Source organism: Primulina tabacum, chromosome 1 (genome assembly GCF_025594145.1).
Source record: "Primulina tabacum isolate GXHZ01 chromosome 1, ASM2559414v2, whole genome shotgun sequence".
NCBI lineage: Eukaryota > Viridiplantae > Streptophyta > Magnoliopsida > Lamiales > Gesneriaceae > Primulina > Primulina tabacum.
Window position 1 is genome coordinate 9,056,568 of NC_134550.1, and position 26,377 is coordinate 9,082,944.

General features: G+C 35.6%; 2 protein-coding genes across 4 annotated transcripts; one reads left to right on the forward strand and one right to left on the reverse strand.

The window, feature by feature from the left end:
• Positions 1-3,627: 3,627 nt before the first annotated feature.
• Positions 3,628-7,728, reverse strand: LOC142539987 (ferric reduction oxidase 4-like). The gene is given in 9 exon segments (XM_075645801.1): positions 3,628-4,017; positions 4,384-5,093; positions 5,406-5,643; positions 5,758-6,085; positions 6,197-6,222; positions 6,225-6,433; positions 6,818-6,994; positions 7,249-7,342; positions 7,464-7,728. Coding segments are annotated over 9 exon segments (2,073 nt in total). The 5' UTR covers positions 7,615-7,728; the 3' UTR covers positions 3,628-3,877.
• Positions 7,729-12,307: 4,579 nt separating this feature from the next.
• On the forward strand, positions 12,308-15,815 carry LOC142539962 (zinc finger BED domain-containing protein RICESLEEPER 1-like). Of its 3 annotated transcripts, none has more exons than XM_075645767.1 (6): positions 12,308-12,524; positions 13,344-13,600; positions 13,991-14,165; positions 15,142-15,416; positions 15,483-15,616; positions 15,692-15,815. In XM_075645767.1, the coding sequence occupies exons 2-5, from the start codon at positions 13,345-13,347 to the stop codon at positions 15,578-15,580; spliced, it is 804 nt and encodes a 267-aa protein (XP_075501882.1). In that variant the 5' UTR covers positions 12,308-12,524; position 13,344; the 3' UTR covers positions 15,581-15,616; positions 15,692-15,815. The 3 variants fall into 3 exon arrangements, with proteins under 3 accessions (XP_075501882.1, XP_075501891.1, XP_075501873.1); XM_075645776.1 differs by lacking the exon at positions 13,991-14,165 and adding an exon at positions 14,903-15,015 and having other exon boundaries at positions 15,104-15,416; XM_075645758.1 differs by lacking the exon at positions 12,308-12,524 and having other exon boundaries at positions 13,513-13,600; positions 13,991-15,015; positions 15,104-15,416.
• Positions 15,816-26,377: the final 10,562 nt, after the last annotated feature.

Genomic DNA, 26,377 nt, shown 5'->3' on the forward strand with positions numbered 1-26,377 from the left:
CCTCCAAGGCTTTCCACTTCCATTGGACCCATAAGATCCATGTGCAAGAGTTCAAGACACCGAGTTGTCCCAAAGTGTCCCAAAGTGTTGCAACACTTGATGGGGAACACGTGTTTGCTTACCCTTTTGAAATGCACCACAAACATAAGGAATTCCAGAGGATAAATTAGGCATACCTCTCACAGCATCGTACTTACCAAGGTTCTTTAATGTCTTGAAGTTTGCAGGACCCAATTTTTGATGCCACAAGTTTAGTTCACTCACTTTTGAATGATTGCACACAAGGTCCTCTCCAAGTTGATAACAATTGTCAGCCGACCCTGTATCTGTCAAAATACATGTATCAGTATTATCAAAAACTTCACAATTGTCTTTATCAAACTTAACATATAAACCATCATCACAAAGTTGACTTATGCTTATTAAGTTTGAGTTAAGTCCTTCGACATAAAGCACATTGTGTAGACTAGGTAGTCCATCAACATTCAAGGTCCCTTTGCCAGCTATTCTTCCTTTAGCACCTCCACCATACGTCACATGACCATTACTTAGTTCAACATAGTCAGTCAAATAGTCTTTAGAACCTGTCATGTGGCGTGAACAGCCACTGTCAAAGTACCATATTCCTGCAATGTTAGTTTTTAACGAAGTATAAATAACAGAACATTGAATATTAGCCTTTGGCACCCAAACCCTTTTTACCGATGGTTTCCTATTGGCAGTGTTACGCCGGGTGTTGTATAACACCTGTGGCAACACCTGTTCAGATTCCCATATTTTGTAGTCATCTCTCAGTTTAAAACAGTAGGGTTTGATATGACCAGGTCTAAAGCAATAGTGGCAGATAAAGTGGCGTTTTCTGGACTTGGACTTCTTTGTAGATATTTGCCTCTTTGATGAAACACCTTTTTCAGTGTATGTAGCATTCGAGATTTCAGCACTTCCTTTGACAAAGACAGTTGGTTTTCTTTCAGTGTTGGAAGACTCTCCTATTTCAAACTGGTGATTCGTATAACCAAGTCCAGCTTTGTCATTCTTTCCAATCATCAAGAGTGAATCAAGTTTGGATTAACTTGAATTAAGCTTCGCAAGAATTTGAGTTGCTTCTCCATGCTCTTCCTTGACTTTGCATAATTCCAGATCTTTCTTGATCAAGATTACTTCAAGTCGTGATACTTGTGACTTCAGCTCAGTGTTCTCTTTGGAGAGAATTGCATTCACTTTATTTCTTTTGATCCAGTCTTCATACAATTATTCATACATTGTCTGCACACTTTCCAGAGTGACTTCATCATCATCTACTTCTTGGTTTTCAGACTGACTTGATTCACCAAGGGTTGTAGAATTAAGACACACTGAATTTGAAGAGATGTTGCGACCAGGTATTGCAACACCTGTGGCAACACCTAAAGGATTGATTTGCATTGAACGCTTCTCCTTGATCACAGCAGACAACGATGTGTGATTTTCAGATTCATTTGATCCTTGATCATCATCAGACTCTTCATCACTCAAAGTGACAGGCATGCCTTTGTTTCTCCGAAGTCGATTGGCACACTCATTGGCATAGTGTCCAAATCCAGAACACTCTCTGCATTGTACTGAGTCCAAATTTCTGACATTTGATTGGATTTGCAATTCAGTTTTTGGTCGAAATTGTCCTTTCATTGGAGTAAACTTTTGAGCTTTTGCAGAAGTGGTGATATTGGGCAACACAGATTTTTGTCCAATTTTCTTCTTCTCTTTCATTTTCTTCAACTAATCACCGAATTTCTTAGTAATTAGAGAGATAGAATCTTTACCTAAATCAGATTCATTCACTTCTTTAGATATTTGAAGGATTTCATCATAAGAGTCAGTTGAAACTTCAAGGGCTATTGTCTTCCCTTTATCCTTCTTTTGTAAAACAAGATTCATCTCAAAAGTTCCGAGGGAACTGATTAATTCATCCAGGTTGATTGTTGAAGTGTCTTTAGATTCTTCAATTGCACAAACTTTGACATTAAATTTCTCAGGTAGAGATCTTAAAACTTTGTTCACCAATCTTTCATTGGACATGGGATCTCCAAGACTGTGAGCTTCATTAGAAAGTTGTCTCAACCGGCTATCATACTCAAGAATAGACTCCTTGTCCTCCATTCTCAGGCTTTCAAATTTTGATGCCACCATCCTTAGCCTAGTTTTACGCACACTCTCGGATCCTTCACAATGTTTCTGAAGTATATCCCAAGCTTCTTTGGCACAGACACAATTGGTGATTAAATTAAACATCCTTGTGTCAACAGACGAGAATATAGCATTGAGAGCCTTGGAATTAAAATTTGACGTTTGCACTTCATCGATTGTCCATGTACTTTCAGGTTTGAGACGAGTGTCTCCATCAACATCCTCAATCTTTGGTGGACTCCAACCATCAAGTACACGCTGCCAAGCTCTTTCTTCAATTGATTTAATAAAAACCCTCATCTTTACTTTCCATAATGCATAGTTTGATCCATCCAATACGGGAGGTCTAAAAACAGTGTTTGTTGATGCTTCCATGATCCTTTTCCACCTGAAAAACAAAACAAAACAGGATCTCACTTAGTAGCGTCAAGTGGAGGCTCTGATACCAATTGAAAGTTCCGTTTCCACATAGTGAATGTGACGAGGGTGAGTGTTGTGTGTATCAGAATGTAGGTGTTGTGCGTAGGTGTTGTAACACCCACGACAACATGCAGCGAAAATTATAGTTTGACACACTAACACGCAACTTGAATGATAACAATACGAGATACGAGAGATAAATCAGTATAACCAGGGCAAAATAATTCACTAGAAAAACTTGTAAGTTTACAAAAACCAATACTAGTGAAAGAATAAAACAACTCCCTTATTAAGGCGAGTAACAAATTGCATCCTAAACCTCTAACAAACCGTATAACCAAAATACATAGGATGCATCAACTGAGAAGTGAAAAAGTCTTCAAAAATCAGCGCACTAATCAAAACAGTGATTAGGTGTTGTCTTCAGATGTTGTCAGCACTTCACAGCAACACTTTATCAACGACGCGAGATTGCTTCAATCAGAAAATATTTTCTTCATACAAATGCATCTCTGTCTCTCCGAAAGTTTTATGCTCTATATCGTCCCTCTCTCTCGTTTCTTCTTCTTTGAGTCCTATTTAACATAGAAACGCAATTTCATTAGGAAACAACTCTTTTTAAAACAAGGATAATATCTTAAAGATATTATAAGTCACATCAAATATAGTCTTATATCACATATTGAATTTATACGAGATCATATCATCAATTTCGAGATTATTCTCATGTCTAGAAAGACAAAATATTAAAAATAAAAAAAAATATATCAGGAATAAAATTCCTTTCCGTCGTCTTTTTCACTTGACATTTGTTTTTAGTTCGGAGGTCATTATGCAGAAATAAATAAACGCAAAAGTACAACGGTTTCGTAAACGAAAAGGTTGTTTCATTATTTTATATAAAATTTTATTTTCTTTATCTGTCTTAATTAATTGGAAAAGTCAACCTTAAAATTTCTAGATACATTAGGAAAAGTCAGAGATGATGATATCTAATTATATTTAATTAAACTTGGCGACATATTCATGTTCAATCATGTATGAGCCGACAACTCATCCTTTACCCCAAATTCTCTGCATAATGATCCGATTTGTCACGAATTTTATTTATTACACTTGGGAAATCATAGATGCTCAATCACAATACAAATATCACATATAGATATAGATATATGATCATACCATGTTGAAATTTCAAATGTGTGTGTGTGTGTGTGTAAAATACACCCATTGAGCTAGAATTTTCATATTCAACTTCAATTCGTACTCAAAGATCCATGCATCACCATCTTCACCAACTGAAACTGATGGACTCAAAATGCAGGTTTTTGGCCAAACCAGACGCGCATATTTTAGCGACTTCATGTCTCATGCTCTTAGGGCCACTCACCAGAACTCCAACATCGGACTCTTTGCATTCAACGAGTATCCCTGTCAATGTCAACGTTTTTATTAACAACAATCATTAAAGCATGTCTCATTATTGTAAAGAGCACAAAATCTTCTATTGCAATAAAATTTCTGTTGAGTTAAACAGATCTTCATTCCGCGTCTGATCACGAAGTCTCGAAAACCCGAGTTCATGAAAGGTGACCTGCAATAGTTTTCATTTAGAAAAACATCTTTTTTTCCATTAACTTGCCCCATTTAAGAAGTTATTTTCGATTTTCATTTTAATATACATTCTCACATGTAAGCCAAATATTATATTGAGAGTGTATATATATATATATATATATATATATATTCAAGATTAATATATAAAGTGTAATACCAAAGGATAAGGAGAGAACTTACTCTTCAGATTAGGTCTTTCACCAAAATGCACCTTAGTGGACTCAACAAGAGACTGATGAGGAAGGCTTTCAAGCTCCCTATCCCCAACACATAACCAAGAAGCAGGCGATGTGGTCGGTGTCGCGAAATCAACATTCTGAATCTGCTTCCCTTCAGCAGAAATCATCTTCTTTTGCCACAAGAAAACAACACTAGCTGATACAAAGATACAAGTGCATACAAGAAACATATCCCAAAGAATCTTGAAGCTGTAATGGTAATTCTCCCCTCTACGTTCCACTGGATAGATATGATAGCGCGTGACAAGGCCTAGAGTTATCAAAAACAAGACAAATGATGATGATATTATCGCAGCAAGACATAGCCAGCTATTCTTGCCAAGAACTGGGGAAATTGGGGAATCAAATGGATTAGGCTTGAACAGTTTGGCTTGGATCTGTTTCTTGGCATCTTCTACGGGTTTTTCCGTTTCTCTTGTGACATATGCTTCAATCTGTAATTGTAGATTGGAGAGGTCTGAAGGGGTGCCAGATAAAGGGAGCAGAAGGTCGAGCATTGTGAGATCGGTTTTGTTCTTGAAGGCGGAGACTAGGAGAATTTTCGGAGCTTTAACGTTGGGTTCTGTTGTAGTTTTGTGGATGATTTCACGTATTATGGAGATGAATGGAGCGATTCCACTTCCTCCACAGATCATCACCAATGCCTCGTGGCTGTGAAAATTTTAACTTTGTTAGTAGGTTCTAATATTTATGGTAATTATATTAATAGCACAATTACTTAAACACTATATAGAATACGAAGTCGTTCGATGTTAGAATAATGATATTCAGCAGTCAGCACCAGTACCATTCTGCTAGCATCAGTGATGAATGGTCCGAACATGTGCCCAGATCAATTGAGAGAATCGACTCACTTTCAGTGCTATTTATATATTACTTAAATGAATTACACAAGAAATCTGATGCCTGATTCAATTAAGTGGCTCTATTCAGGAGATTCAATAATACACTATGCTTAATTACCTCATAATATCAAATGATGCAGGTCCATAAGGTCCTTCAGTTGATACTTCAAGATGATCGGAAGAAGAAGAAAGCTGTGCATACAGCTTTTGAGTCCAACTTCCCTCGCTTTTAATCGCGATACTTAGGGTATGTGGCTCCAGGTTAGAGTTTGAAATCACAGTAAACGGATGCCACTGCAACTTGCATATGCTTGGAACATGCAGAAACAAGACGCTAGTGAGGCTATAACTCAAATCTACAAAAAAAAAAGGGTATATCAATATATATGATCCAAAGACTGTTTGTACTAATTATATCTTTCCTTAATTAGTTTCCGGGCTTATTGAAAAAGAGCTCTTGTATAATTCACCTGGATTCTTGGCAAAGTTGAGCTCCAATGTACCATTAGGCAAAAGGCGAGTAGAAACCAATCTAGACCTGCGTCTCGATTGTAAGAACCTCAAGTATCTATCGATAATGAACAGAAAGATTCCGGGGAGAATCAAGCATGTATATGCTACTCCAACATGGAACAAGTAGAAGAACACAAAGAGAATATATAGATGGTGAGCGTAGAAGAAAACTTCGAAAGCTTTCCTTCTAACACGATCAAAACTGGTGACCCAAATCCCTAACGAAATCACAAACGCGATTACTCCAGCTACATTTGATAAATAAGTACTGCTCCATTCAAGCATCTGCAATACAAGTTTCCTCGTGATACTATATTCTCCTATCCTCAATCCGAGGAAGAAATATGAAACATTTGTAAAAGAAAATAAAATAAAGGATTAAGTATATGTACTTACCAGGTACATTTGACCTGTCAATGCCCCCAGTATATCATGAATCCGATGGAGTGGGCTGCAAAAAGAGCATTTGAAATATGGCCCAGCCAAATGTGATATTTGATACTAGACTCTGACGTAAGTCCAACCAAAGGCAAGAGAGACGACCAACGAGTCACGGGAAAAAACAGGAATGCCCAACATGTGTTACCAAGGTATCCGAGCCTCAAGGATACGCTACGGAATTTCAACTTCCACCTGCAATTAATACCCAAGAAAATGATCATCTTTCCTTATAACATAGATCGAGCATATTGAATTTCCCTATTACGCCTGCATGTTAAAGTGCGGAACTATTGTCAGCTGATCACATCCGTATTTGAGTTTTTGGAAAAAGTTATATCTGATATTAGCAAAAGATCATAATCGCTATAGTAATCCTTTTCCCTTATATATTTCATTTAGTTGATCTCGACCAACATGCACACGGACACCTTAGACATTAATTTTGGACGACGTATACTCCGTAATCTCCAGTTTAAAGTATTTAAGCAGGAGATGCATCAAAACTGATATATTCATCATATATACACTCAGCTCGGAATTCGGATTGATTAAAGTTGAATAGTTTTAGAAACATACACTTCCACTCCTGGTCGCATGTGGAGATGCCCAAAGCTAACATACAAATAGTTCCCCAAGGACCAGATCAAAAGTGCTAGGAACATGGCTGCAAATGTAACTTCCACTGCACTGACTACACCCAACGGCCACGTCACCAGTGCTGGACGTCTCAGGGGTCGGAAACAGCGCCAATTACTGTGACGATTTCACACATCAGTCATTAATATATCAGATCAAAGACATGCATGTTAGCGAGAAGATGTCATGTAGTCAACATCTAGGGTAGATTGAAATTCGTCAATTTAATCATTAATTATCTGGAAGTTAAGTCATACGCTTAGGGTTCGTCCGCAAGAGCATGTAAAAATTGCTCAAACTTCTATTTTACATTCGATTTTAGAAAAGGGTACGTACTATACAAAACGTTAACAAGAAATAAACCGCCAAACCTCTGGTAGTTCGATTTCTTCTTGAAATGTAGATATACACATCCAAGAACAGCAATAAGCATGATTGGAAAACTGAATAAAAGAAGATTTGTCCCTGAAAAAGCATTTATATGCATAACAGATGGTAATTAAGCTTCAAAAGGTTGGAAGAAAGTTAACAAGTTAACATCAATATTAATGCATGGCAATATCCCATCCTGAAACAAATATTAAACCTTGTTCTCTGAAGTAAGTGGAGTTGAGAGCTTTCTTAAAATCAGGAGTCCAAGAATACTTGTAAACTTTTGTAGGAAGCATAGTCCACATAAAAATATACCCTACAAACACCATGAGGAAGAAAATCTGCCATGCTGCTGGGGATTTCATATTTTTCTGTCTGTCTAATCTTGGATTTTCTTAGATTACATGCATTCAATAAGGATGTCTCTTGTATTTATAGGAGAACCCAAAAATTCTTGTCGATCATTTTATGCGAAGTCGAAGAAAAAGCATGATTCATGCAAAAATACAAGGGTTTCTGTACTGTGAGTTCAGTTTCAAGGCATAAAAAAACTGCGGAGTGCGAACTAGTTGGACTAGTTGAGTTATTTTTTTATTAATGCCAAAGTCATAAACTCACTTATTGTCTTTTATATTCAGGAAGAGTCATTTGTATACTTGTTTACAATTTCTTCAAAAGAACATGATTCATTGTTACAAATTTAATGTACATTGGGAAGGTTTCACTTTTTTAGGTTTCCATATTTTGCTTTTTAGTCATGTAACTCGTAAAAATTTGATTTTTATCCAATAACATTTTTTTTTGTTTCAGTCATTTTTTCCTCGAAACCACTAAATTCATCAAATATCAATTAATTGACATCAATGCTCTCCTATATTGCTCATATGACAAGAATAAAAATTATATTATAAACATTAAAATTTAGCTAAACGAAAATAAAGACAAAGGACAAACTTTTTTCCATTCATTTTGAATTATCGAGATAGTTTTACTTCATTTTCCTCTTCTTTTTGCTTACATGAATTTTAGTGTGTGAACTTTATTCTCATCATATTTGCCACGTAGTTGAACATCGATGTCAAATAAATCATATTCAATAGATTTAGTGGTTTCATTACAAGATTAAAATCTAAAATAGACTAATTTACGGGGACTAAAATTACAATTTTTCTATGTACATTTGCTTTGGTAAGATTGGTTCTATATTAAATTGAAGAGTACTTTGCATCTGTAGTTTAGTATGAACGGTGAGACTTTAAAAAGACGGCACTATAATTTATTGAATCATTTAGGTTAGTACTTGGTCTCATTCCGAACCTCGAGATTAAATAAGATGATTTTTCATTCAACAAGAAACGATATGTTTAATTATAGATCATGAAATGAAATAAAAATATATACTGTTCTATAGTACACCATGCAAGTACAGTTGACTTTTGGTTCTTGAAGTACTTGCGGCTGTACATATATGCAAATTGCGAAGGATATAGAAGTTGACAATATATATGCTTCATGTCAAAGCATAGATTAATCGATGTCATATGTTGTACTAAATGGTTATATAATGAATAACATAATATTATTATTTCTTTATTATAATATAATTGAAACACATGGCGTCTGTCTCTCTCAGTAACAAATAGCTTGCATTGTCTAATATTGTCTACTTCACGGGGATGATATTAACTCTCTTCTCTATTAACTTAATGCGGGGGAGAACATGATGTAAAACTTGGAGATATTAGGTCGTATTTGCAAACGCTTAAAAAAAATATGATTATGGACTTTTCATTTAAAAAGTTTTGCAAATTTGTGAAGGAAAAATCTTGGTAAAGAAAAGTTCATAATCTATTTTTAAAGCATATATAAACACTATCGTATTCTACTAGATTCCTTACAATTATCGGATGTTCTTCTCTACTATCACGCACAAACATAAGTGTAATTAATATAATTTTTTTAATATAAAAAATAAAATATCAATTATATCTCGAGATCGAGTGCTCGTCTGGAACATCAAAACTCGAACTGATAAACTCGAGCTTTAATTAGCCTGCTTTCCAGTAGCTGGCTCGGTTGCATCCATGAGCTTAACTGATATAAAAGGTCAGATTTGTAAATGTTTCTCTTATATGATGTATAAGTATTGTTTTTCATTGTGTCTTTAACTGATACTGTAAGAGTAGTATTGTTCGACAGATACTAGTGAATAATAAAAATATCAGTATGGGATGTAAAATCGTGACTTTGTGTTTTATCAGAATTAAGTGTTGTGTCAAATGTTACAACATTTGAGACAACATGCAGCGAAATATTGTATTTTGTAACACAAATTGACTTTAAATAAATAGATGGACAATATTAAATTTGCACAAGTATATACTTGTGCGGTGCCTCAGGGCAAAAATTAATCACTAGAAAACTTAACCGTTTACAAAAACCTATCACTAGTGATTTTCACAAAACTCAATTTCCTCAACAAGTTGAGAAAACAAATGCTTTCTAAAACAAATAACCAGGATAAAAACTAAAACAAGAAAGCAAAACGTGATGCCAAAAGGAGATCCACGAAAAACAGTCTTTAGCCAACTTCTTCATAGATGTTATCTGCAGATGTTCTCAACATTCACGGCAACACGCTATCACCACTCTTCAAAACACAGCACGGCTCTTGAATAGGATTTTCTCTGAAATTCTGAACGTGCACATGTGAGTGAATATTGACCGGGGAAGAGAGAGCATCAATGATGTCCTTGGTCTCTTATTTATAGATGTAGAGTTTTACCTTCATAAGGAAACCTATAGCACAAGGGAAGTAAGAGTTTTATTAGGAATAAACTATTTTTAAACACCAATATCATATCTCATCAATAAATAACATATCTTTAAATATATTTGAATGATTATCTCATTATCTAAGAAAGACAAAATCATATTAAATATTATACTCAATTAGATCAACAAGGAAACATAATATTAGGAAAATAATTTAAATCATTAAAATATATCAATTAAAATCGAAATATTATTTTCCTTCAATCTCTCTCTTTTTGCCTTTCTTGGACAAAATGAGATCAAACTCATTTATCCTTGATTAGCTCAAATCAAATCCCCCTGAGTTAGACCTATTTTCTTCCCCTGAATAAACTACAGACATAAAAAATGTTGTTAGAAATGTTGGCAACACTGGAGACAACATCGGTAACATTCCATTAGCAGTTACATAATCAACACATAGACAGAACCATTAGTAAAACAAAAACAACACAGAAAAATAAACTCTTAACCAAAACACTTAATTCCTCTCATCTCCTTCATCCTTGGTCCCTGAAGGACCAGCTTCGGTTTGATCATCTCCATCTCTCTCTTTTTGTCCGGGAAAGACTGCGACATCCAAAAGTAACCGAAAGTTTCTAGCCAAGGCTTCATAGTAGGCAATATACGCCGTGGCTTGTTCAACTGTTTTCATAGCATGATCAATAGCAGCCCTGGCTTGCTCAATCTTTGCTATAGCGTGAGCAATGTGGGCATGTGCTTCTGGGACAGAGATCATGATATAGTCAGTAGGATGGGAAGGAGCAGAAGGGCTTGGTGGTGGCTCCGCAACATGTGGTGCTTTGGGAGATTCACACCATGGAAGATCAATTCGGCGATTGGCCTTGAAGAATGCAGGAGCAATCTTGAGTGTATCACTGGTGGTGGATAATTGCTCATCAATGTCTCTAATAAAACCTTGAGAGACAAGCATTCTATAGATCAATGATGGAAAAGGTAGCTTGGAAGCTTTGAGTCTCCCTTCGGCATACTGAAGAACCGTCTGGAAAACAAGATTCCCAAAATAGAACACTCCTCGTGTCCCAATGGAGTGCAGTACGAACGCCTGATGTCTTGTCACGATGGTGGAATTTGTCGAGGGTGTCCAGTTTCGAATATCCACCTTGTGTAATACAGAATAAAATGATGTCAACTTGGCAGCTGATAGCTTCTGTGGGTGTGCTGGGAAATGAGTAATAAGACCCCAGTGAGAGTAGAGGTGACCTCATGGATGTCAGGAAGGAGTCCGTCTTCGGAATCAGCTGGTGTGTTGTAAAGCAGATTGACAGCAACAGGATTGAAATCAAAAATTTTGTTACGAACAAATACCTTCCCGTATTTGTCTGACCTCTCATCACCTACCTCGGGTGATAGGTTTGCATAGAATTCCAGAACAGATTTCCTGCAGAAAGGTGTACCCGCAGAGACAGTTGAGAGAAGCTGAGCTTGCTGGAGGAATGCGATCAAGTTCTGTCTGTCAAAAGCATCCGTATCAATGTTCCTTTCTTCTATGAATTCACGGTGAGCATAAAGGTGCCACTGAGAAACCTGCGTGCTCAGTGTAGAATTTGGTAGAGAAGGTAGTGGCCAAGTCATAATCACTGAGGTCAGTGTTGTCCTCAGTGTGGACAACATCCTCAGCAACATCCTCTTCCAGAGGCTCGTGTTCTTCAGGGATGTCATTTACCTCAGCAGGGTTATCAGGAGAACTGCTGGATTCAGTAGAACTTTCAGATTCTTGGGAATCCACAGGAACAGCAGAATTTTCAGCTTTTGGATTTTTCAAGTTGGCCATAAACTGCGTCAACGTGATTTCCTCCTCTCTGGTGGGTGAGGGCTGTCGTGGAGGAACATGGAGTGCTTCCTCATAGGGGTGTCAAAAATGAACCCGACTCGCTAACCCGACATGGGACGACACGAAAAATATCGGGTTTGAGTTTATGATTTTCGGGTTCGGGTTGAAACGGGTCGGACCCGAATGCAAACCCGTTAAAAAAAAATTCCGGGTGGGTTCGGGTTGACCCGGGTTGACATGAAAAAAATATCATGTCACCCAGTGACCCGAACCCACCCGACCCATCATGTTTTTTTTAAAAAAAATAGTTTTACAATTTACACAACTATTTTCTAGGCCTAGAGTTTCTCATTTCTAAACTAAAATAAAGCCCAACCCATTAATTCTCTAATGTATCTAAAGATTAACCCTTGTAGTTGTTGGCTTCTCATTTCTTATCTCGTCCAGCCTCCAGACATATCTTTCTCCGCTTCTCACTCAAGAGTCCAAGTGAAACCTTTCACGGCTAATCCGCTTCATTTAAGCTTCTGCTTGGAATTTTGTGTGTTGTTTTTTTACTCGTAGTGGTTGTGGCCTTATTTTTCATCTGCAAAAGCAGAGCATCGAGAAATATTGGTCCTTGGAATACTGGATTGAGTGGGCAATTGCAGAAAGCATTCATTACAGGTATGCTTATCCATTTCATAGAATAGTAGACTGGATTGAGTATATTGGAAGACTGGATTGAGTGGGCAATTGCATACTGGAATTGAGTGGGCAATTGCAGAAAGCATTCATTGGAATTATTCGATTATATGCTTGTTGAATTATTCGATTATGGATTATTGTGGGCAATTGCAGAAAGCATTCATTGTGAAAGCATTCATTATATGCTTTCAACATATATATGGTCCACTTTACTATTCTATGTATGCTATGTAAATGCTTTTTGAATTATTCGATTATATGAGCTGCAATTTTCGTAAATCATTTCAATTTTCCAAGAAGTCATATAAATCTGCTTTCATAGACTTGTATGCTAGAAAATATTTTGACATTAATTGGAAGAAAAACAATAAACAAATAAAATCAAAAGATTGACCCATTTGTAACAGATGTAATATAATATGCATTATTGTGAAAGTGGGTTTTCTTGGAGGAAAAAAAAGGGAAAGAGTGATATGAGTTGAATATATTGGTCCAAAACAGGATGTCTTATGACTTAAAAATTTCCTTTACACCGAAAGAAAGAAAAGATAGATGTATATGGAGTTCCTTTTGGTTGTATTAGTCAATGACAATTGACAAACACAAATAAGACAATCTCGAGTTGACCAATATGATTTCAAGTATGTGCTGAGATTTGTTCAAAGATTTATATAACAAATAACAATCAATATCTTTATACAATGCCTTGTTTATTTTTCCCAGGTTGTTACTTGTTTTGAAGGAATTGTTAATTTTTTGCTTGTAACTAATAATATTTTTATGCCTTTTAATTGATAGAATGAGTTCAGAACCTATTGGTCTTGTTCACGAGGAGGATAGTGTGGAAGGTGTACATGTGTTGGATTTAGATGTTGATGAAGAAACAGGTACTAACTTGCAAGGCCGGGCCTCCGGAAGTGTTAAACGAAAGAGACCTTTAAAATCACAATGGTGGAAATATTTTGAGATGCTTCCAGAAGTAGAAGGAGAAGAAAAGCGTTGCAAATGTAAAGCATGTGGGACTACGTACAAAGCATACAGTAGCATGGGGACAGGTAATCTCCAACGCCATATTCTCAAACAGTGTCCTAGACAGAGAACTCGTGATATTGCTCAGGCTTTGTTAGAACAAGGCGATAAAAGTCTTGCCACAAGGTCACAAAAGTTCAGCCAATAAAGATTTAGAGAGTTGCTAATATTAGCAATTGTGAGACATGATTTATTGTTTCAGTTTGTGGAATATGAGGCAATTAGAACAATTTTTACATATTTGGAACCTCAAGTCAATCATTTCACTAGAAACACCGCAAGGACTGATATTCTCAAGATGCATAAAAATGAATACAATAGACTAGCTCAAGAAATGCGTTCATGCCCTGGAAAAATTTGTTTTACTTCCGATTTGTGGACTTCTATTGCCACTGATGGCCATGTATGTTTGACAGCGCATTTCATTGATTCTAATTGGGTTTTGCAAAAAAGGATTATCAACTTCTCTTACATGCCTCCACCTCACTCTGGTATTGCATTGTGTGATAAAATCAATAGCTTATTCAATCTTTGGGGAATTCAGAGAAAGGTTTTCACAATTACGTTGGACAATGCCGCTGCAAATGATGTGTTTGTTGGTCTTTTAAGGGATCATCTTAGTTTAAATTGTTCATTAGTGAATGGTGGCGAGTTTTTGCATGTTCGTTGTTGTGCACACATTCTCAATTTAATTGTCCAATAAGGTTTGAAAATAATTGATCATTCTGTTGATAAGATTCGTGAATGTGTAAAGTATGTAAAAGGCAGTCAAGTGAGAAAGAAAAAGTTTGTAGAATCTATTACCCAAACTTCGCTGGATCCTAAGAAATCACTAAGGAAAGATGTTCCTACCAGATGGAATTCTACTTATTTGATGCTTTCTAGTGCCATATATTATCGACGTGCTTTTAATTATTTGAAATTGACTGATACTAATTTCACACACTGTCCATTGGTTGACGAGTGGGTTCAAGCTGAAAAAATATGCAAATTTCTTGAGGTTTTCTATGAGACAACAACTTTGTTTTCTGGGGTGAAATATCCGACTGCCAACCTTTATTTTCCTCGTGTCTTTACGGTTCAATTGACATTAATTCAAGCCTTGCAAAGCTCTGATGATTTCATGAGATCAATGGCCAACCGGATGTTTCAGAAATTTGACAAGTACTGGAAAGAATATAACATTTTGTTGTCCATTGCTGTGATAGTTGATCCGAGGTTCAAGATGCAGTTTGTTGAGTTTTGTTACAACAAGTTATATGGACATGGTAGTAACGAATTAAGTCTGGTGAAGTCTAAATTAGTTTCTTTGTTTGAGGAATATATAGGCCTTGCTTCTAAATCAAGTAGTAGCAACACATCTACGAGTTCTCACAGTGGCATTGATGATAATGCTTCTCTTCCTCTAAATTCAAACAGTGGATACATGGATGTTTTGAAGGTATTTATGATAATTTTTTATTTTTGTCACTATTTTTTACTTTTCGTTACCAATACATTTAATTTATTATATTTAATTTATGATGTAGGAATTTGACACATTTCAAAGAACAGAATTAAATGATAGAGCTCAAAAGAGTCAATTAGATCTTTATTTGGATGAACCGAAAATTGACAGATCTTCAAATTGTGATGTTCTTGCATTTTGGAAAGCTTACCAATTTAGGTACCCTGAACTTGCACAAATGGCCAGAGATATTTTGAGTGTTCCAATTTCTACAGTTGCTTCTGAATCATCTTTTAGCACGGGTGGTAGGATACTTGACCAATATCGTAGTGCAATGAAGCCTGATGTTGTTGAGGCGTTGGTTTGTTGTAGAGATTGGTTAGTTGGACAGAAAGGTTAGTGATTCTTCTTGTTATTTTCATTTTAAAGTTATCTGTTTTACTAATATTTTATTTTTGTAGAAACTACTGAGGTGAGGTTGTATGATTTGACTGAAAATGTTATGAATTTATTCATAAATGAGGATGCTGGATCAAACAATGCTGCAACGGATGATTGATGATTCTAACAATGCTATGATACCTAGTATTGAAAAGTAAGTTAAATTTTATAAATTCATAATTTTTGAAAACTTTCACCCTTTCTTATTTTTTTTAAATGTTATTTAAAGGTTTGACTTCTACAAACAAATGTAAAACAATGAAGAAGTCAGAAGACAGAAGTGGAGCTTGATTATTGTCACTTAAAAGTTGAAAATTATTTTGTTATGTTTGAAGACTTTTTGAATAGCTTTTGTTTATATATTATAATTAAATGTTATTATTATCATTATGTGTTTTGAATATTTATCTAATTATTGTGTTGGAAAATTAATACTACACATAGACAACTAAAATTCTATTACACACAATCACAACATTACACATTCTTAATGAGAAACTTGTGAGGATATTATTAGAAATGTTAGCTATATACTCACATATCTCAGTATATTATAGCAGATGGTGTTTTTTTTTTCTTCACTTGAAATAATTTATGTTTTATTTTGTATTTTTACAAGAACCAGTTTGTGGTACATATTACTTAAATTTTTTATATTAAATTACTTCTATTACCATGCACTAAGGTTTAAAAATTGAATGGAATCAATATACTTTGGAGAATTGAAATGTCTATGAGCCAAAAATAGAAAGTCCGTATCATACTCAAAATTTAATAAGAAAGCAAGTAGGAGTAGCCATCTGTGCCTTGAAAATATCAGGTAATGCTAGTCCTAATTGTTGGAATTTTGATGCTTAATAAATAAAAATTAAGCAAATAAATCAATGTGTTTGATTGGAAAAATTCGAAACGAAGAACGAAACTTAATGAACGAATATTAAGTTCGGTGGTTCTGAATAAAACTCGAAAAGAATTCATCATATGTTGAACGAAATTAAAACGAGTAGTCGGAACATGTAAGGAACGAAAATCGAAAGAAAAGAAAAAAAAATTTGCGCATGATAAAAGTTTCATTTCAAAATACCAAAGAGACACGTACCATGTAATTTTTTTAAAAACTTTTCCCCCCCAACATTTCACGTTGATTTTCAACAGAGACACTTTCTGAAAATTTTAAATTTGAAAGTTTTTTTTTCTATATTTTTTATTATTTTTTATTTTTTCGATTTTTTTTCATTAATTTTTTTTAAAAAATAAATAAAATTCGGGTTAGGCGGGTTAGACGGGTTAGATGGGTTCGTGTTCGGGTTGGGGGTTTTCGGGTTGCTTTGGGTTCGGGTTGGGTTCAGGTTGAAAAAAAAATAGCGGGTTGACCCGAAACCCGACCCACCCAACCCGATTGACACCCCTACTTCCTCATTGGATTCAGTGGCTTCGCTGGAGGAGGTACTACTGTCCTTCGGTGGAGTGACAGTTTTCTTGCGAGCCACAAATTTGTAATTCGTATCATCCGAGTCATCCCCCGAAGTATTCTCTTGGTCAACAAGAGATGGTCAACTCGGCCCTTCTCCTTTGTGACGAAACCGCTTGGATGTAGTAAAGTCAGGATTATACCCCTCCTGTCGTTTTGATCTTCTGATTGGAGGAGGAGGCGGACACGCCTTATTGACAGTAGCAAAATCCGGTGGATTATCGAGATCAATTTCATTCCCAGGCTCACCTGGGGCAATTACTTCCAAGGGCACGGCTTCTTCAATAGCAAGTACCAATGTTAGAGGCGGTTCGACTGTGGGTGTTGCAGCAGATGTTGTCTCGTTAGGAGCAACATCTTCTGTGTGTCCCATTTCACTCCGAATGTCATGGGGATCAAAGCCCTTTCCTGCCATTGATTGTAAATTGCAAGTTAAGTGATGACAGTAGAAGGAAATTACGGAGAGAAAAGAGAAATCGCAAGTGTAATTTTTCGAGGTTTTTAAGAACAGTAAGAATGCGGATGGTTTGAGTTAATCGGTGTAAAACAAGTGGATAATCATGAAATCACAGTGCAACGGTAATATAATTCAGTAACTTATCAGTGCCAACGGTAAAAAAAAATAACGGGTAGAAGAAAATAACCGTTACTCTCTTCAGACTTTATCGAGATAATTAAGAGCAATGTCTATTCAAAAAGATTTCCAGAAGTAAAGCCCACATCGAATTAACTCCACTTAACATCAAAGAACACATGAATTCAATTTCCGACAAAAATTGGATTTTTATAGAATTTTTCTTTGTTTGCATACGAATATCCTTATGACATGAAAAAATTCACAAAGTTATGTTTATGCATGACTTATGGATGCCTAATAATAGAATGTAACATAAATAGAAACATGAGAGCAAATATGAGGTATGTGTACAGATGAAGTGTTGTCACAAATGATGGCAACATCTTCCGACAACACGCACAATTCCAGAAAAGCAATTTCCAGTTTTTCTTCACACTTACTTATCAACTTTCTGAACATAGAAGTGGCAGCTCCCACACTAGAGGAACAGTCTTCTTTGGACTCCTCTAGGTAGATTTTTCCATTTTCTTCTATTTATGTGTTAATATTTAGAAGGGGTAGCTCCCACACTTAAAGTTCAGCCTTCATAGGGCTACTTTAGGTAGCTTTTTCCATATTTCCTTCTAATCACAGACCCAATAATTTTAAATAATTATATATCAATTTTACTTGGGTTACTTGTCATATTGGTTAGAGTCAAGTGATCATTATTCAAATCCTTCGTGACTTAAGTTCACATGTATATAAGTGTGAGGATTTAAAATATAACATGGAATTGTGGGTGTATCAGAAAATTATTCTACACAGTTTCAACAAAATATATCACAGTATGAATGCAATGTAATATGACTAAGTCCTAAAAATGCACATGCAAGTTAGGTGTTGTCCGAGATGTTGTAACATCTGAGACAACATCTATGTATGATCAGGCAGAACACATGCTGAGAGATTTCCTAAGGTTGGAAAACCTCTCAAAATCTAATGCTTTTGTGAATATGTCAGTCAGTTGGTTATTTGTACCAACAAATTCAATTCGAATCAATCCTTTTTCTACTAAATCTCGAATAAAGTGATGTCTAATGTCAATGTATTTAGTTCGAGAGTGTTGTACTAGATTTTTTGAAATATTGATTGCACTAGAATTATCACAATACACGATTAATGTTTCACTCTTCGGTCCATAGTCCTCTATCATTTGGTTCATCCATAGAAGTTGAGAACAACAACTTCCAGCTGCCACATATTCAGATTCAGTAGTTGAAAGTGACACAAAATTTTGTTTCCTACTATGCCATGAGATCAAATTATTGCCAAGATAAAAACAACCTCCAGATGTACTCTTCCTATCTTCTAAATCACCAGCCCAATCAGCATCAGAAAAACCTACTAAGTTCGAGTTGGTTTCTTGAGTGTACCATAGTCCTAATTCAATTGTGCCTGCTATGTAGCGAAGAATACGCTTCACAGCTTTCAAATGAGAGATCTTAGGATTAGATTGATATCTAGCACATAAGCATACACGAAACATGATGTAAGGTCGACTGGCTGTCAAATAAAGGAGGCTGCCTATGATGTTGCGGTATAAAGTGTTGTCAATATTTTCTGCAGCATCATCTTTGGATAATTTTTCATTTGAGCCCATAGGTGTCTACATGTGCTCGGTGTTCTCATTAGCAAATTTCTTTATCAAGTTTTTAGCATACTTACTTTGACACAAAAAGATGCCATCATGCATTTGTTTGATTTGCAAACCAAGAAAGAAACTTAGCTCATCAATCATGCTCATTTCGAATGTGGATGACATGTACTCAACAAAATTATCAGCATGCTTTTGAGATGAGGAACCAAAGATTATATCATCAACATAAACTTGACAAATAAGAATTTCACCTTTGGATTTCTGAATTAAAAGGATATTGTCTACCTCACCTCGTTTGAAGCCAATTTCAAGAAGATATTCCGTTAGTCTGTCATACCATGCACGTGGTGCTTGCTTCAAATCGTAGAGGGCCTTTTTCAATTTGTACACATGATTTAAATTATGTAGATCTTCAAATCCTTTAGGCTGTATGACATATGCTTCCTCACACAAGGTACCAATCAAGAATGCACTTTTGACGTCCATTTGAAATAATTTGATTTTTATGTAGCATGCAATGGCTAGCAGAAGTCGGATTGACTCAATGCGGGCAACAGGAGCGAATGTCTCATCAAAATCAACCCCCTCAACCTATGTGTACCCTTGAGCAACCAACCTTGCTTTGTTTCGAATGATGTTCCCTGACTCATCGGTTTTATTTTTAAAAATCCATCTAGTTCCAATTATATTGACGTGATCAGGAGGTGGAACCAGATCTCAAACATCATTTCGAACGAATTCATCAAGCTCATCATGCATAGCATTGATCCAAAACTCATCTTTTAAGGCTTCGTCAACATTTTTAGGTTCACATTGAGATACAAAACATGAAAATCTAACCTGTGAGTAAGCCGAGCTCATGCATATTAGTCCAGCCATTTTTCGGTAATTGACTTTCTCTTTCTTTCGAGTTTGGACTTCACCTTGCACACTTCCAATTATTTGACATGATGGATGATTTCTCTGAATCTTAGTCGGTATATTCTGTCCATCATCTGCTGTGTCATCATCACTATTTGCTTCGTCCTCAAATTCAGTGACTTCAGTGTCACATGTTGTGCTATGTGTTGCAACATCTGGGGCAACACCTGCATTTTCCAGTATGGTCGGGTTTTCCAGAAGATCATCAATGTCATCCTCAGCAGTTTTCTTCTTGAGATCTGCACAATCATCAAAAACTACATTAATTGATTCCATAATAGTCCTTGTTCTTAGATTAAACATATGATAGGCTCGACTATTAGTGGCATATCCTAAAAACAGACACTTATCACTCTTTGAATCGAATTTAGCAAGTTGATCCATGTCATTTAAAGTGTAACAGATGCATCCAAAAATATGAAAATATTTGAGATTAGGCTTCTTTCCCATGATTATCTCATAAGATGTCATGGTTGAGTCACTTCTCATATACACTATGTTTGAGATATGACAAGCCGTATTTAGGGCCTCTGCCCAAAAACGCTTTGATATATTCTTTGAGGTCAGCATCACCCTTGCCATTTCTTGAAGTGTTCTATTTTTGCGTTCGGCAATTCCATTCTGTTGTGGAGTTTTTGGTGCCGAAAACTCGTGTGAGATACCTTTCCTGTCACAAAATGATGAGAATGAAGAATTCTCAAATTCCTTACCATGGTCAGTCCTGATTCTTCTTACCTTCAAGCAATGAAAGCTTGTGATTCTAGTGACCAATTGTTTAAACACACCGAAGGTATCTGATTTCTCTCTAATAAAACTAACCCATGAAAAATGTGAGAAATCATCAACACATACGAAAGAATATTTCTTACCTCCAAAGCTTTCGACTTCCGTAGGACCCATAAGATCCATGTGATGTAACTCCAGACAGCGTTTTGTCCCAGATGTTGCCAACATCGGGTGTGACGCGCGAGTCTGTTTACCTTTTTGACACTCACCGCACGCATAGGGTATTCCAGATAAAAGATTGGGCATACCTCGCACTGCCTCGTATTTAATCAGATTTTTCAAAGTTTTGAAATTAACATGGCCGAGTTTTTTATGCCAAAGGTCAAGTTCAGTGGTTTGTGCCCGTTTGCATGACAGTTTTTCACCAATTTGGTAGCAATTGTCCGAGGACCTTGTACCTGTCATGATGCATATGTTAGATTCATCAAAAAATTCACACACATGCTTATTAAACTTAACATGCAAATTATCATCGCATAATTGAGTTATGCTTATCAAGTTTGAGTTTAGTCCTTCAACATGGAGCACATTGTGGAGCTTTGGTAGTCCTTTGACGTTCAAAGTTCCCTTTCCAACAATTTTTCCTTTAGCTCCCCCTCCATAGGTTACTCTGTCATATTTTTGTTCAACATAATCGATGTGATATTCTCTTGACCCTGTCATATGGCGTGAGCTTCTACTATCGAAGTACCAGTAACCTGCAGTGTTGGTTTTTAATGAAGTATAAACAACATTACATTGAATTCTTACCTTTGGTACCCACACCTGCCTTATGTAGTTCAATTCTTGGAGGTGTTGCGGAAAGTGTTATGCAACATCTGAGGCAACATCCGGCTTGACTTTTGGTTCATGCGGTCGTCCCTGAGTTTAAAAAAATATGGCCTGATATGTCCAGGCTTAAAGCAGTAATGGCATACATACCTTCGTTTTCTCTTCTTAGGAACAGGTGCAGTGGGTTGTCTTTTCGGTGGAAAGCTTTTGGTTAAAGGTGTAGGTTTTGGCGGTGTGAATGTTTTAGTTTTTCCTTTCACAAAGACAGTAGATTTTGAAGATTCATCAGTTTCATGCATACTGTCTTTGAACCCTAGACCCTTCTTGTCATCTCTTCTCATCGAAAGTATGGATTCGAGCTTTGATGTGCTCGAATTAAACTTGGACAAGGTTTCAATTGCTTTTTGAAGTTCTTCTTTGATCTTTCCTAGTTCTAAGTCCTTTTTGCTCTGAATTACTTCAAGTTTGTCAACCACGGCTCTTAGATCAGTATTTTCCTTTACAAGAGTGGAGTTAAGTTTGTTTCTTTTAGTCAATTCCTCAAACAATTCTTTATAAAGCTTTTGAACACTCTCAAGAGTCATCTCTTCATCATCAGCTTCTGATTCATCATCCCCACTCGAATTTCCAGAAGTTGTGGATTTCAAACACACTGATTTTTTGCAGATGTTGCGGCCAGGTGTGGCAACACCTAGGGCAACACCTAAAGGATTCACCTGCAGTCTGCAATTTTTTGCCAATAATGCAGTCAAGGAGGTGTGATTGTCTTCATCATTGGATTTCTCCTCCTCATCAGATTATTCATCGCTTAGAGATACATTGTAGCCTTTGTTCTTTCGCAATCTATTGGCACAATCATTTGCTTAGTGTCCAAACCCCTTACACTCTCTATACTGCACTGAATCATACTTCCTTGAGTTAAATTGTTCTCTGCCTTCATTCCTTGGTTGAGATTGTTGCTTGTCAAGAAACCTTTGTGGTCTTTCAGGTGCAGAAAGATTTGGTAATTTTGAGGGTTGTGCATCCTTCTTCTTATATCTAATTCTATTCAAGTAATCCCCGAATTTCTTTGTGATAAAGGAGATGGAGTCCTCACAAAGGTCTGATTCATTGACTTCTTGGGATAGTTGAAGGAGGTCATTGTAGGTGTCATTTGAAGTTTGAGACGCAATGGTTTTCCCTTTATCCTTCTTCTGCATGTCTATGTTCATCTCAAAAGTCCGAAGTGAACTGATAAGGTCTTCCAAAGCCATTTGCGTTGTATCCTTAGCTTCATCTATCGCACATATTTTTATGTTGAATCTTTCAGGCAAAGAACGGAGAACCTTACTAACTAATCGTTCATTAGAGATGGGGTTTCCAAGACTGAACGCCTCATTAGCAATTTACCGTAAGCGGCGATCATATTCCAATATGTTCTCAGACTCTTCCATCCTCATCATCTCGAACTTGGATGTGACCATCCTCAGTCTTGTTCGACGCACACTCTCAGAACCTTCACAATGTCTTTGTAGAATGTCCCATGCATCTTTGGCCGAGACACAATTAGTAATAAGCCCGAACATGTTCGTATCAACTGAAGAAAAGATTGCGTTCAGTGCCTTCGAGTTGTAATTTGAAATTTGCACTTCATCAGTAGTCCAGTCACTTTTCGGTTTTATCAAACTATCACCATCTTCATCTATTCTCCTTGGTGGAGTCCAACCGCTTAGAACTCTTTGCCATGCTCTCTCATCTATGAATTTTATATGAAACCGAATTTTGACCTTCCATAGACCATAGTTGGTTCCATCTAAGACTGGTGGACGAAGTGCGGTGTTTGCGAGTGATGGATCCATTTAATATTTCTGTCAAACAAAACAAAAACCAGAATCAGCACTTAGTATATCAAGAGTAGGCTCTGATACCACTTATAAGAGTAGTATTGTTCGACAGATACTAGTGAATAATAAAAATATTAGTATGGAATGTAAAATCGTGACTTTGTGTTTTATCAGAATTAAGTGTTGTGTCAAATGTTACAACATTTGAGACAACATACAACGAAATATTGTATTTTGTAACACAAATTGACTTTAAATAAATAGATGGACAAGATTAAATTTGCTCCTCAGGACAAAAATTAATCACTAGAAAACTTAACCGTTTACAAAAACCTATCACTAGTGATTTTCACAAAACTCAATTTCCTCAACAAGTTGAGAAAACAAATGCTTTCTAAAACAAATAACAAGAATAAAAACTAAAACAAGAAAGCAAAACGTGATGCCAAAAGGAGATCCACGAAAAACAGTCTTTAGCCAACTTCTTCACAGATGTTGTCCGCAGATGTTCTCAACATTCATGGCAACAGCGCTATCACCACTCTTCAAAACACAGCACGACTCTTGAATATGATTTTCTCTGAAATTCTGAACGTGCACATGTGAGTAAATATTGGCCAAGGAAGAGAGAGCATCAATGATGTCCTTGGTCTCTTATTTATAGATGTAGAGTTTTACCTCCATAAGGAAACCTTATAGCATAAGGGAAGTAAGAGTTTTATTAGGAATAAACTATTTTTAAACACCAATATCATATCTCATCAATAAATAACATATCTTTAAATATATTTGAATGATTATCTCATTATCTAATAAAGACAAAATCATATTAAATATTATACTCAATTAGATCAACAAAGAAACATAATATCAGGAAAATAATTTAAATCATTAAAATATATCACTTAAAATCGGAAATATTATTTCCCCTCAGATACAAACCAACATTAATTTTGAACAAGTGATGTTTTTCCATTGTGAGTAGACAGTAATTTGTAAATATTTACTTGACATATAATATAATAGTGTTAGCCAATTATATTTGTGACTTTTAATTAATCGTTTCATGTATGATTTTTCAGTTCTTTCGCGACTGTTCATTGTGTTTTTATTTTACTTTCTCAAGATAAAGATCGCTTATTCGAGACTTAATTATAATAAAAAAAATTGAGAAAGAAATTCTCGAAAATTACATGCATGATTACCGTATGTACATTGTTCGTCTAATTGTATGACCCAATGTGCATGCATGATTCATAATATCTATCATTAAAAAATTACTAGGGGGCAAAAATACTTTGGGAAAGTTGTTTTTTTTCCTGTAAACGTCTTTTACAATTTTGGTCATCTATGCCATTAAATTTCAATTTTAATCCGCTATATTTGTTTTTTTGTGTGGTAATTTTAGTCATTTTCTGACACATCGTTCATGTGACGCAGACGTCTATAGTGCTACATCAATACTCCAGATAAAAAATAACTAAAATTGTTAAAAATCATAAGATTTATGACATGTCATGTTCATATTTTAACTGAATAATTATGACCTTACAATTCTCTAAAACACAAAAGCTCTTGTGAGACGATCTCACGAATCAATTTCGTGAGTCAAATCTCTAATTTGGGTCATCAATGAAAAAGTATTACTTTTTATGCAAAGACTATTATTTTATTGTGAATATCGGTAAAGTTGACATGTTTCACAGATAAATATTCATAAGATAATCTCATAAGATACTGCTCTCTCTAAAATATATACGTGATATCTTCGTCTTGACTATTCGCTATTACAATTCTGTACTTTGAACATGTTGGTTTTTTCCAATTATATCAGGTAATTATTTTTTCTATCAAATAATTTTTTAATTATATTTTTAGTTATTATGTTTTTGTTTTTTGTTTTCCTAATTAGGGATGACAATGGGCCGGGGCGGGGATGGATTTGTCATCCCCATCCCCATCCCTGAATTCCATCCCCACCCCATACCCGCCCCAATCCTCGCTTTTTCGGGTTCGGGGAATCTCCAAATCCGAAACTTCGGGGATCAACTTCTCATCCCTGCCCCCATCTCCATTTCAAAAATATTAATATGACAAGACGATGACGAATTCGAATATTTTCTCAAACCAAAACTTATTATTATCTATTATTATTAGAGATAATATTAATATTTAATATCAATATTAATAATAATAAGATTATTAATATTTTAAAAAATAATAATATTATTGATATTATTTTCGGGGCTCGAGGATTTCGGGGATGGAGATAGTAATCACATACCTGTCCTGAATTACATCGGGGATTTTTTTAAATCCCCCAACCCGAACCCGAACCCCAAAAAATCGGGGATCCTCATCCCCATTTCGGACTTTCCACCCCAAACCCGTGGAAAAATTTGCCATCTCTACCTAATTTCTTGTTCAATATCGCATTGGATGAACAATTAATCGACACACAAATTAAATAGCTCTTCAAATAAATGGAAACAGAAACCCAATATTAGAAGAACGATGGTTCAGCCTTTATGTTTAATATTTATCAGTTAATTTTTATATTAAATAATTTAGTGAATGTTTTGGTTAAATATATATATTTCTAAAAAAATACTTATTAGGTACTGAATACTCCCTACATCTCATATATTTATAAGATGGTTCGAATTTTTTTATTTAATGTACTTTAATTAAAATACCCTTAACACAAAAGCAAGATCACTTTGATAAATAGAATAGATAGTTGGGTAAACTATTCTATATCCACTGACCTTCTATATTATAAGCAGATTATCTCACAATCAGTATGATTGTTTCTTATAGATCAATTTTTTCTTGATAATATAAATTCGCAATGATTTTTATTTATTACATTTTCAATAGAGTTTTCGATAATGTGACAATATTTTTTACAAATTTTAGCAAATAAC